The 13,837-nt window shown below is 45.8% G+C and overlaps 1 protein-coding gene across 1 annotated transcript in view; it reads right to left on the bottom strand.

Moving 5' to 3' along the window:
• The window catches only part of LAMC1 (laminin subunit gamma 1), a 108,108-nt gene that overhangs the window by 29,068 nt on the left and 65,203 nt on the right, over nucleotides 1-13,837 (bottom strand). The window contains exons 4-9 of the mRNA XM_066597448.1: nucleotides 9,527-9,693; nucleotides 7,405-7,593; nucleotides 5,422-5,539; nucleotides 5,242-5,340; nucleotides 3,592-3,728; nucleotides 2,946-3,068 (exon numbers count right to left, since the gene is read on the bottom strand). Coding sequence (XP_066453545.1) covers nucleotides 2,946-3,068; nucleotides 3,592-3,728; nucleotides 5,242-5,340; nucleotides 5,422-5,539; nucleotides 7,405-7,593; nucleotides 9,527-9,693 — 833 coding nt within the window. The remainder of the gene's footprint in view (nucleotides 1-2,945; nucleotides 3,069-3,591; nucleotides 3,729-5,241; nucleotides 5,341-5,421; nucleotides 5,540-7,404; nucleotides 7,594-9,526; nucleotides 9,694-13,837) is intronic.

Below are 13,837 nucleotides of genomic sequence, written 5' to 3'. Positions count from 1 at the left end.
GTGTTGGAATCGGGATGCATTTCCACACTCACCATCTAGGTACTCAGGGAGGACCACAGACTGGGTCCTTTGCATTAAACATTTTTTTAAATAATTTTTTATTTAATATTTTTACATTTTTGATCACACTGTATAAAAAAAAAAAAAAGAAAACGTAAATCCTGCATTTTTTCACACCGACCACAGAGCTTGATAATAGCCTGATACTTCCTGATCAGTAGAGAGAATTTTACAGTCATCATCTCACTAACCTCACAGGCCGGATTACACTGGGAGCTAACACCTATATGCAGGGGCGTAACTAAAGGCTCAGGGGCCCTGATGCAAAAGGTGAGCTGGGCCCCCCCCTCTATCTGTATCTGTACCCGTACCCATACCTAAACCATGCTGCAGAGAGGCATAACTTGAAGCTTCTGGGCCCCAATGCAAAACCTGTAACAGGGCCCCCAACTATAATGCTTTATTCATAGTACTGGACTCCCTATATGGAGAAGAGAGGCCTTATGGGCCGCCTAAGGCTCCTGGGCCCGGGTGCAACCGCATCCCCTGCAACCTCTATAGTTACGCCCCTGCCTATATGTAGAAGACACAGGATCCACCATTCACAATAGGCGATCAACTGTGCTTATCTACTCCACTACCTTCACAATGACCCCTGCACAGGTCCAAGTTTGTCTACAACTGTCTCCCATAGAAGTCAATGGGTCCCCTCCTGTCCATTGTGTGAACGGCCCATGAAGCTGCTGTAAAGCATCACTCTAAATGTAGCTCAGGCAAGATGGCCGCCCCCATAGTCCTGTACAGACAACAGAATAAAGAATTCTACAATCATAAAATAAAAACAAATTCAAAAAATGTTATGTTTCTCTATCTGATTTTAAGCCATATTTTTTTTTAGATGCAGTCCCTTTAAGGGATACCATTTCCTGGCTTATAGATCCATATCCTACAATCTGTGCTTTGCCGTAGTCAGCCGCTAGATGTCAGAGCACATAACAGATCCCGAGCAATGACATTGAACGAATGACCTCCCGCAGACCGCACTTCTAAACTAAACCACATCCTGAGCCACAGACAGCCTTGCCTTCACTTAATATATTAGGACGTCTCCAGCTATAAATACTATTTCACCAGAGCGCAGAAGATGATGGCGATAGCAGAGTTCATCATTAATTAATTTCCTGCAGAAGATCATCTGCTGCCCCGTTCACAAGGCAGGAACTGCGAGTTCCAAAATAATAGTCAGTGAGAACAAATGAGAAAATGATGTTCTGGAAATAAAGGGAAACCTAATGCTCGTATGGCTTACCCCCCACCCCGAATGTATCTTGTGTGTCCTGTAACTACGCATGGATATACACTGTCAAGAAAATCAACCACCTAATCAGGAGTTGCCATTTTGTGGCAAAACGTTGTCATTTTGTTCACAAATCCACAGAAATATCAACTTCGCAGGCAATCTGTTCTACAGTTAATCGTTGGTCCTCCAGAAGCACCGAATCATATTGTGGAGCGATATGCCGCAGGCTACCATACATTTTCTGTAACTGAGCCTCTAGACTGTGCAAACTCCTGGGCTGTGGACGTTGGCGTCCCAGATGGTCCCATACATGTTCTATTGGTGATAGATCTGACAACCGGGCAGCCACAGAAGTGCGACAATGTTGTGGGGGCTCCGGTGACCCCCTTGTGTGTGCGGCTGAGCATTATCCTGCTGGAAGCCGCCATGAGAGGAACACATGTGGCTGCAGGATGTCCTGAACATATCGCTGAGCTGTCATTGTCCCTCATACTAGGGGTGACCAACTGTTGTATGCGATGGTCCCCCAGGCCATCACACCAGCAGGGGGCAGTGTGCTGCTCCAGAGCAAAGGCAGGATTGAGCCGCTCACCCCGAGGTCACCACACATGACCACTACAGACGTCCGTTCCCTAACTAAACCAGGATTTGTCGCTGAAGATAACCCGGTTCCACTCTATAGCAGTCTAGTCATTTGCGACACCCCTGCAAACAGAAGATGCAGAACGTTTCCCCCAGGGTTGGGCTGCGAATCCATGAAGACATCGTCCTGCTCATCAGGCGGTCTTTATTCAGGGGTTTAAAGTAGTTCTTCATACTCCCGACTCATCTGACCTTCCGCCTAGCAATCTTTTTTCAGTGATGAAGAACCCGCTCCTTGGTCGCACGTGTTCCAGTCATTCTGCTCTGACATGAATGATTTCCAGTGAGCAAAACAACCTTAAAAGAAGTATTTCCAGCCGCAATGGTGTCAATGGTGTGAAAAATGTGGTTGTGAAGAGGAAGATTATGTTGATAAATGACAGTTCTTTCAATTTTCTGGGGCAATTAGTTTTTTTAAATGAGGAGACCTTAGAACTTGGATGCAACTCCCAGGTTATCAATGTGTGATTAGTGAGTGTAAAGCTCCTTCTACCCGGGATGATTGTCCAGCACCTAAGCACCCGACAGTCGTCCCAGCAATAATTGCTCCCATGACTGCAGTGATGATAGAGGCGGAGTGGGCTGGAGATTGCTTCCAGCAGCCCACCTCCATTCACAGTGAGCCGGCAGTCATTTATACAGGAAGAATCTCCGCTGATTCTTAAATCTTTACAGAAACTGAATAATGAACAAGTGAACTAATTACCGTTAGTCGTTGGCAGCATTTACACGGAATGATTACTGTGATCCAGCAAGAATCTGAATGATAAGAAGGCCCCAAGACCCAGAAACCCTACCGATCGGGACCACGGCACTCCACCGTCTTCACTCATGTACAATGCATTGGCTGTACCGGATCCTCTAATGCACTGAGTTGCAGTACCAGTCGCTGCCTCAATGATGAAGTGTTCCCAACGGTCCCAACTGGGATTTCATTATAAATTATGTGGTAATCAGAAGCAGCAGGACGTTTTACAGGAGCGGAGTCCTCCTTTACACTTACCAGGTGCAATGAAGTAGATGGGAAAGTAGCTCTCGGAGGTGACTGATAAGGAGCTACTTTCAGAAACCCAGGTGAGGGGGTATTCACCGCCATCCCTCTGCTGCGCCACCCACTCATCCGTACCTGTAAGACACACCGCGGGCATTAAATCCGAGTCTCAGTGGAAAAAATAAAATGCAGTTAATCCATCAATCTCTCTTTGTATTAGTAATGGAACACAAAAAGGGGTATTCGCCATCTGTAACAATCTAACATATCCTGCAGTCTCCGCAAATCAGAGCGTGGAGTAAGATTGGCACTTAATAGTAGTTTGTTTTTTTTTTACTGTAAAGTTGGTCGCGCAATTATTAGTCAAATTACCTTGCAGTCTACAGTTAATGGGCGATGTCCTCATTATTATACATTCAGCATGCATAGCAGGCAAACATGTGATTATAGACATCGGACTGATATAGGGATCCACTAACATCTAACGGCATGTTTAGGTATGCCACACAACAGCTAATAAGGCAGCGATAAGTAGTCAGGATGTGACCTGTGTTAATGTGTAACATTAGCCAGTACGGCGCTAAGAGGGTTATTAGCTTTTGCTTAATTTAGAAAACTGTAGAGGGTGATAGAATCTCCAACCCCAGAATATAATTACCAGTCTCAAAAGTGGAAACGATCTTGGTGATGGTGAAGCGTTCAGCGCTACTGCAAACTGAGGAATGGCCATAGCAGAAACAGGGCGTGCAGCCTCGAGGGTTGGCTGCATCCATATAAAAGAAACCAGGCTTACATCTAAACGGAAGAAGAGACGAGAATAAAGTGATCATCATCACAGTATACACTATCCTATCCAAAGTAAGTGGACACCTGAGCAAGAATCAAAAGTATTTAGATATGTTAACACTTAGTGGGGCTCCTTTAACCCTAATGACATTGAATACTCCATGGCATACTTTCTACTAACGTCTGATAAACTTCAGCTTGTATTTCCCTCCATTCATCCTGCAAATGTCTGGCGAGTTCTCTTAAAGATGATGGCTGTGTTTTTTATATTTCCTGACCCAACGTTCTAGTTCGTCCCAAAGAAGTCCATTAGGGTTCAGGTGCAGCCAGTCCGAATCAAGGAACATCCATATCCTCAAACTAGCATAAAACAGCGTTCTCCTACAAACAGGTATTTCCATCTGATATGAAGACGGAGTAGCGTGATCCATCACTCCGTAGAACATTCTTCCACTGCTCACCTGGCTAATGACGACGCTCCTTCCACCACTGCAGACGGGCCAATACATTGTGCTCCTGATGGACAGCTTGTGTGCATAACCCATATATCCCAATAGCGTGCACAAACTATGGCTGACACCTCCAAGGGTTTACATCTCATGTAGCATGGTTTAGGACATGTGACATGCTAACAACACACAATCCATTCTGATGGGGGACGGGGGGGGGGGGGGGGGGTCCAAATACTTTTGGTAGGACAGTATAAGACCTAATCTAACGATGGACTGGAAGGTCATTCTCCTTCCATTTGCATTTTTAGTAAATTATGAGGAGCTTCCAGCAATGTGGGCAATGAAAATGAGGGACAGCTTTATCTTCTTTCTTAAAGGCCATTTACACGGGACGATTACCGCTCAAATTTCGTTCAAATGTACAAAAATGTGCAAAAATGTGCAATAACTGTCCCGTGTAAATGCAAAAAAAGGGTTTACTATTCGTTCACTTTTTTTTTATCGCTGACTAAGTCAGCATAAAAAAACGTCGCTGGATTCTGGGATTCTCGTTGAATGTGAACGCTCCCCAGTCAGCGCTTTACATGAAATGTGAAGTGCTGAACAAGGAGGCCCGCGATCCGGTGGTGTTTGCTGCCTGTCTAAATGCCCCGCATGAGCGCCAACGACCTTAGCAGTGACGTCAGCGATCGTGCGGTCGTTTAGATGGCGGTCGTCTTGTCTAAATGGGACTTTACGCCTGCTGGTTTTTGAGGCGATATTGACTATCATAAGGCCCCCCTTTAAACACGGCCTTTGAGCAATTGCTTTTTACAATGCCAATTTTTGCACCAAGGACACCCAGGTTCTTGCACAGCACCATAATGCATGATGTGTCCCCTGAACAGTTTGCATCAGCTTGCCTGAAGGCCATTTAAATGAACACTGATCGACTTGCCATACTAATTGGCGCTCATCACGGGCCTGAAATTAGCCCACGTAAAAGGGCCGCTGAAGAATAATCTGCATGGCAGTTTATACATAAGGGCCCAACTGCTGGATTCTACATAAGGGCCCATTCTGCATCTTACCTTTCACAGTTGAAGCCTTCTACGTTATCCTTACAGCCGCAGCGTCCGGTCTCCATATTGCAATCATCTGTACTACCGGCAGCATTACACGCACAGGGCCTAGGCGAGAGAGAATAGAGTTACTACTCAACACATGGATATAGCAGGAACGGCATTGGGAAAAATCTGAAATCCTGTTACCTGCATCCAGCTTCAGTGAGCGAATGGAAACCAGGCTGGCATCGGTCACACTTCTCTCCCATAACCCCAGGTTTACAGCTACAGCGTCCATAATTATCACACTGCGTACTAAGAGAACCTGCAGGGTACCAGAACAGCGAAGCAAGAGTCAGAAGCAATGCAAGTGAGGATGAGAGGCGCCAGCCCTCCTGGTAAATGCTTGGATTCTCCTGGAAACTATAAAGTTCTAGAGCATCTTTACTACAAACTTGTGCAGTTCCTCTGTTATTCCTCCTGGAAATGTATAAGTTGATGGCTAGGTTTTCCTATTCCTGGTGTCCATATGACACAGATTGCACCAATAAGACCATGCCAAGACATACCTTATAGACAGAAGTAGTCCGGACACTGAGTTGTCCGTATAGAATAAAACATTCACAGGAGTAATAGCAGAGGAACATCACAAAGTGGTATTCTAAGGAAGGAAGCTCGAAAATGATAACTTTATGGTAACTATTTTGCTCATAGATGTCCTAAATCTTTGGACCTCACTGATATACAGAAGGCAAAACACAGATCATAAGCATCCAATCATAAGTCCCTATTCCTGTACAAGGCCGACAAGAACAATCTCTGCTTACATTGTAGTCTGCACCATTACTTTTGTTAGAAAACAGTTCTAAAAATATACTTTTTGTGATCAGAAGATGGGACGAAAGGGAGTACAGAATGACTATTTGTTAACTTTTGGTTCTGCCAGCAGAACAAAAGTTTATGTCATTAGTCATATTCACACGCAGCTGGAAAATTCATTAAATTGCAAGAGAGTATGACTGGCTCCGAAAATAAAAATTAGGAAAAATAAAATATAAAGCATGTCCTAACCCCCCCTTCTCCACTCAGGAAAAAAAAAACACATGCAGATTTTAATTGGCTTGTTGAAGGGAGAGAGAAGACCCCATGCACATTAGGCGTAGGTCTTGTCCTGCTGAAACCAGTGGGACCAGCTGATGTTCATCGGAAGTCTACGGGAACCTTCAGGGAGTTAAAGGGGTTGTCTGGGAGTTTTACTATTGTCAAGATAGTTGATCGGTGGGGATCTGCCACTTGGGATCCCTGGGCCTGTTACCAGTGTTTACAGCAATAGAAGCAGATAGTGCCGTCAACATTGCAGTGGCCCGGTTTGGTACTACAGGCGCAGCTTCTATTGAATTAAGTAGGAGCTGTGCCTGCAGTACCAAACCAAGCAGCTGCAATGCAGCACTATTTGCTTCCAGCGCTGTCTACACTAAGCCTGGGGAATCGAGTTGCAGACCCCCGCCGGTCAACTATTGATGACCTATTCCGAGAAAAGGTCATGATTAGTCCTGGGCAAGCCCTTTCATGTAAGGTCTGTTGAATTCTGATAAGTAGTAAATGGAATGGCTATAATCATCATTACGCCAAAAGCTTATTCTTTCCATTTCAATATACTCAGCCTATACAGTTGGAACTGGTAATAAAAATTTTTTTTTTTTAAAGTGTGAAAACCACAAAAAAAAAGGTACAAAAAAAAAGGTAAAAAAAAATGTCTTCACGAAACTAAAACTTGTAATATGATTTTAAACAATTGTATACAAATCAAAGCTCTCGTTAAAGACTCTCTAATTGCTCTTCATGGTAGCTCGCTACATATACGGTGTATAGTCTAATGGTAGATACAATGGCCCTACTGATCTTACAGCTGAGGTTGGAATGCACATCTACAAAGCCAAAGGGGCAGATAATCAGTGGGAGGTCTCCTTTGTTTAGAAGACAGCATGATGCTTATTTACATTGGATTGCAAGGCTCGACACCGTCTACAATGTGTTTATGTAACGTTTTCTTGTTTGTTTCAGACCCAGGAGAGGTTTTCAAGCAGAGAATGTGAAAATAAGCAATATCGCCGTACTGTAAAGACATCCAAGAGTAAAGGACCGGAGAACATTCAGGGAAACAAAAGAAATGAAAAAAAACATACTTACCAACAGGGTTACAATTGCAAGCCAGGCAAGGTTCGGCATCATTCTGCCGGTAGTAGTTTTCCCTACAACGCTCGCAGTTTGGTCCGTCGGTATTGTCTCTACAACCTTTACAATGGCCACCGTGTCCCGTAGAACGGTACAGCTCTGGGTCAAAGTAACATTCTTGAGCGCGACCGTTGCAATTGCAGGCTGTAACAAAAAAGAGAGAATGAAATAAACTGGGGGAAGTTGAAAAATCGTTACATGCAGACAAGAGTTGCAGAAAATTTATGAAACGTTGATCCAAGTCTCCACATGAAGGGTACTGAATAATTAAAAGTACATGTATTAGTATGCAACTTATGGGGCCCTTTGCCATGTAAAAGGCTACGTTGCTTTAGTTTATAAGTCGTAAAATGGGTTATGTAAGAAAGTCCTTGACAATCTGTAGACAAAAAAGGACCAAGTATGCCAAAAAATTGTACAGTTCGAATTCCGTACACCCAAATGTCTGAGGTTGAGAGAGTTTGAGTAATTGGCGTGTTTGAAATGGGGGCATCAGATTGTGAAATATCCCGAAGGATTGGCCATATAGTGCAATGTCAATACAGAGAGTGGTTTCTCAATGGACACAGGAAGGCTCCAGGGCTCGCAGACCAGTGCCATATGTAGAACGCCAAATCGGGTGGATGGCGGTTGCTGATAGACGGGCGACTGCAGCACAGATCCAAGCAATGGTTGGAGTCAGAGTCACCCGACGAACAATTGTAACCCATTGCTTGAAGCTGGCTTGCATTCTCGGACCCCGATGCCCCATGTTCCGCTAACCTGATTGCACTTCCAGCAACGACTAACCTGGTGTAATGCTAGACGCAACTGGACAAATGAATGGAAATCAGTGACAAGTCCCAATTCGGTCTGGTGGTAAAGTGTTAATCGTCAACGTATCTGCTGGCGTTTTGGAGAAAGGCCCCCCTGCTGTGATGTCAGAGCGCCACACAGGTCCAAACCCTCATGGTTTGGGGGACAATCAGTTACGACATCAGGACCGAGTTGGTGGTTGCTGAAGGCACAATGACTGCCTGCCAGTATGTGGGCAGAATGGTAGAACTGGTTGTCATACCCATGTCCACCATCCAAAATGGTATCTTTCAACAGCAAAGTCATGCAGGCATGGAGAGACCTACCCCAACAGGAGAGACCTACCCTAACAAGACATCTGAATACTTATTGATGCAATGCCTACAAGAACCCAAAAGTGTATGGGCCCCCACGACGGGCCCACTTCTTACTGAAACCCGTGCCGAACAGCAATAAACTGTTTCATTTTGCGATCATTTATTTTGGTTAGGACTCTATACATATCTACTATGTTCCATGAAATTCCACCAATTCCTTCTGGGAGTGATGCTTTCAATTTCCGCCAGTGTAGAAAAATATGAATAAACGCATTAAAAAAAAAAAAAAAGGAATCACAACTGAAAGCCTGTTAGCAATTACAATGCAGTTTAAGTTCAGAGAGGAGCATCAGTAAGAGCGGTCCTAGCTAGCCGCATTCCATCGGCATGGATGCTTGTAATGCTACTGTTGGGCTCAACGTTACTGAATCAGCTCCTGCACATACTGTGTTCCCCCAAAAATAAGACAGTGTCTTATATTAATTTTTGTTCAAAAAGGTTTACCCTTTTTACATGTATAGCTGCCTGGACACTATTTAAATTGACTTTTTTAATTAACTGTTAGCAAGGCTTAATTTTGGAGTAGAGCTTATATTTCAAGCATCCTCAAAAAGCCTGAAAAATCATTTTGCATCCTCAAAAATTCTGGAAAATCATGCTATGTCTTACTTTCACGGTATGTCTTATTTTCAGGGAAACAGGGTAGTACAGTCCGAAGATGCATGCAATGAAAAGTACATAAAGAAAGCAGTCTTCATGGACGGTGTGTGTAAACGGAGTCTTGCTAGCTTGGGGGCAGCTTTCCGGATACACAGGGAGGGAGTTCTCAAACTTTGAAGTCAATGGAACTTTTGTTTATTCCTAATAATTAGTTTTCACGTGGACTATTGACACAGCTGAATGATGGAAGGACCGTGTAACAATAATGGTATAGTTAGTGTAGAACAAAGAAACAAAAAACTCACGCAAACACTCGCTGGCACTCTCTGAAGTCGCCCTCCTCCAGGGCCGGTCATTAAAGAAGGGTAAACACTTTTCACAGTCCGCACCAAATGTGTTGTGCTTGCAGTTACAGACCAGCTTGTTGTACTCGTTGCGCACACATTCGCTGGCGTGGCCGTTACACTTGCACCTGAAAACAAGAGAGGGATTCTGGATGACACGAGGAAATGATACTCGGAGGAGCTGGAAAGGAACTACACCCTACAGATCTTGGCTTGTTCACCAATGTCCTTAACACCAACAAGGTCGTTGATGATTTACTATCCAGGAGGTGATTAAACAATGCAAGAACGAAGCTGGAACGTATGCAGAAACACGACAGGCGTAGCGTTAGCTGCCATTAAAGGGCGTTCGGAGACTTAAAGGGGAAAATAAATTAAATTACAGGGGCAGAAAATGTTATAAGACAGAAAATGTATAATCACCTTTCCAATCATCTCTCCCATCTAGAGTCACTAGTCTGATGCCGGAAGAAACTGCAGCGGCCACGTGCCATTTATTGCTCACCGACCTCAGTAGTCATGTGCCACTCATGCAAAGGTGCCTGCTAGAGATGAGTGAGTATACTCGCTAAGGCACATTACTCGAGCGAGTAGTGCCTTAGCTGAGTATCCTCCCGCTCGGCTCTAAAGATTCGGAGGCCGGCGAGAGGCGGGGAGGAACGGAGGGGAGATCTCTCTCCCCTCCGCTCCCCGACGCAACTCACCTGTCACCCGCGCCGATCCCCGAATCTTTAGAGACGAGCGGGGAGATACTCTGCTAAGGCACTACTAGCTCGAGTAATGTGCCTTAGTGAGTATACTCGCTCATCTCTAGTGCCTGCGGAAACCAGTGATTGGCTAAGCGGTCATGTGAGCGATGAGTGGCAGTTCCAGGATTGCATCAGTGGGGGATGGGGAGGGCATTGGGAAGGAGAATATGCCTTTTTTTAAAAAAGGTTTCCATGTTTTATAAAAAAGACTGGCTCAAAGAATCTCAGAAAACCATTTTTAGCGGAAACCATTATAAAAAATAGTGAGGACCTTCAATTACAGCTTGCATTAAGAAAATGAAGGTTCATTAACTGGAAGGATCGCCCCCAAAGCCGTACACCCTTGCTGGTTACCTAGTATGGGAGGCTGAAAGAAAAGGCATCTTTCCATTCACTTCAGCCTATTATCCTGCAATGTTGACCCAGAGGAAGACAAAAAAAAATAAAGCTATGGAAGTAGAAGCCAATTTTCCTTATTTTAGGACTAAAATTCCTTTCCAAGTCTGGCAATCAGAATAATCCTGGGATCACCGACCGCTCTGAAGCAAATCAGTAACAACTTGTAAATCGTATTGCACTCAAGAAAGGCGTCCAGGACCCTCTAGAACTATTAGTAATTTCGCCATCACCACGTCCTCCGGCAGAGAGTCCCTTATTGTCCTTTTACACAAAACCAAGAATCTTACGATCTGTTAGTCTGCGTTTGACGCATTGCTGACGTCATCAACCAGTCCGCTCGTTGAGAATCGTGCAGTTCTCGCGCAAAGGTTGTTCAGTTTCAGACGGCATAAAACCAGCACCAGCTCATGCCGTTTGCACACTGAACCTCACGATTCTCGCTAGTCCCACATTTAAACTACCCGATTATCATTCATTTTCACTTGTTGGAACGATTTTCTGAATGATAATTGTTTAGTCTCACCACTCTTAGGCTGGGGTCACATGGGGCGGATTCCCGACGGAAATCCCGCGGTTTGGCCACAGCGAAAAACCACGAGATTTCCGCCGGGAGAACTGCCGTGGAAAAACCCACGACGGCTTTGAAGCGGCCCGGCCGCTCGCTCCTCCGCTGCGGCTGGCGCTCCCATAGAGGAGAGCGCGGCCGCAGTGGAAAGGAAAAAAGAACGGACATGCTGCGGTCAGCAAAGCAGTGCCGCAGCCGCGGTTTCTGCCGGATTAACCACAGCGCATTGGCCGTCCTGTGTGGACGAGATTTCTGAGAAATCTCGTCCACAGCAGCCGCAGCGAAATTCTGCAAGGAATTTCCGCGGCAAATCCACCCTACAGCACAGAACCCCCTTCTGTGTTGAGTAGAAACCTTCTTTCCTCTAGAAGTAGAGAATGCCCTCTTGTTACCGTCCCAGTCCTGGGAGAGATTTCTGCATTGACCCCTGGTATCTAGAGTAAATGCTGCACTCCACAGTTACTTTACTACTAGTCTAAGGGCCCATTTAGATACATCGAGAATCTCACGATTCTTGTTTGCCAGAGCGAATGATCTGGTGACGTCTTCCGCTCGTTCGCGCTCAGGCAGCCTGTTTAAACTGCACGATTCTCGTTCACTAATCGCTCAGTGCTTCACACTCCATACACCGCATGCATGATATACAGTGTATCCAAAAGCATGATGCTGCGGCTATTAAAGAGCAGAACACGCTGGTGACGGTTTAGCGGGTGTGACCCAACGGAAAGTTTCCCATTTAGGCTCGGACTACACGAGCAAAGATTGGGATGGGACTAACACTGTCATAGAAGTCAATGAGTTCGCAGTACGAGTCGCAGGTTGCCACAACTGACTCACAGATCACAAACAACCTACCTCATTGGAATTTGTGACCTGGGAGTTGTGGCAACCTGCGATTGGCACTGCAAACCTACTGGCTTTAATGCTACTGCGAGACCACAGGGCTACACAGCGATATGTGGTAGTATGAGCAAAGTTTCCGTGTAGCCCTGAACTAAAGAGGACCTGTTCACTTTCCAGACATGCGATTTATGAAATACTCCTGTTCCTCATAAAACAATTCTGGAGAATCCCTTCTTAAAACTCTACATTGTGCTGTGATTCCTCCTAAAATTTATGAATATACTAATAACTGGGCATTACCAGTCCCCTTGACAATATGGGGTTTCTCTACACCAGTGTTCCCAACTCCAGTCCTCAGGGACCGCCAACAGGTCATGTTTTCAGGATTTCCTCAGTATTGCACAGGTGATGTAATTATTGCCGGTGCCTCAGACATTGCCACATGTTTGGCATTGCCTTTCCCTGTCATGTTTAACCCCCCAGTGAGCTGGGTACTCATTTTACCGACCTCGGAAAGATGGAAGGTTGAGTCAACCCTGAACCGGCTACCTGAACCAAACGGGGTTGAACTTGCAACCTTCAGGTCGTGAGTGAGAGCTTAGGACTGCATTTCTGCTGCCTTAACACACTGTGCCACATGAGTCTCTTTAGTAAATAACCCATGATGGACTGATACAGACTCAAATAGAATTGGAAGGAATATGTTGGTGCCTAGACATGAGCGCGGTTGGCCAATCACGTTAAAGAGTCCTTGATTGTCTTGATTGATCTTCCAAGGTTATGGGCCTAGGTCACACAAATACTGACCAAAAACTGCCCTCATCAATGATCTGAGACTTAAAATGCTCTTTGGTTTAGGCCTCCTTCCCACGAACGGATTTCCGCCGCGTAATTCGCGGCGAAAATCCGCCACGTTGCCCGCAGCTATTAGGTTCTATTGAACCTAATAGCACAATGCTCACGATGCGTAATTCCACCGCGGAATTACGCACCGCGATTTCTCCCGTCCTCACCCGCAGCATGCTCTATTTTCTGCGGGTGAGGACGGGCTGTACGCACTGACGGCTTCCATTGCAGTCAATGGAAGCCGTCCATTCACGCTATCTCCCGCTGTAACCAGCGGGAGATAGCGTGAAAAAACGCTTTCCCGCCCACCGCCGAGCGTCATATGACGCCAAATGACGCGGTCCGGCCGCGTCACGTGACACGGCCGGCCGTGCACGTGACACGGCTGGTGACGCGAGGGCGGTGGGCGGTGACGGGCGGTGACGCGCGGCGGTGGGCGGGGAAGCGATTTCACGCTATCTCCCGCAGGTAAGTATAGGGGCTCTGGGGGGCGCCGTGACGGGCTTCACAGCGGAATATTACGCTGCGGAGCCCGTCACGCTCGTGGGAAGGAGGCCTTAACCATGAATGTGACGATATGAAGTAGTGCATCATCTACAGCAGTGTTCCCCAACTCCAGTCCTCAGGGACCACCAACAGGTCATGTTTTCAGGATTTCCTCAGTGTTGTACAGGTGATGTAATTATAGTCAGTGCCTCAGATATTACCACAGGTGTTCTTACCATAGGAGATCCTGAAAACATGACCTGTTGGTGGTCCCTGAGGACCGGAGTTGGGGACCCCTGCTCTACACAATCCGTCACTGTCAGCACTTCTGGGATCGTGCAGGAAATGGTGACACCCAGTTGACAGTTTATTAATACTTTTCCA

This window comes from Eleutherodactylus coqui, chromosome 3 (genome assembly GCF_035609145.1).
Source record: "Eleutherodactylus coqui strain aEleCoq1 chromosome 3, aEleCoq1.hap1, whole genome shotgun sequence".
Lineage (NCBI taxonomy): Eukaryota > Metazoa > Chordata > Amphibia > Anura > Eleutherodactylidae > Eleutherodactylus > Eleutherodactylus coqui.
Note: the sequence above shows the minus strand (reverse complement) of the source record. Positions and strands in the feature narration are given on the sequence as shown.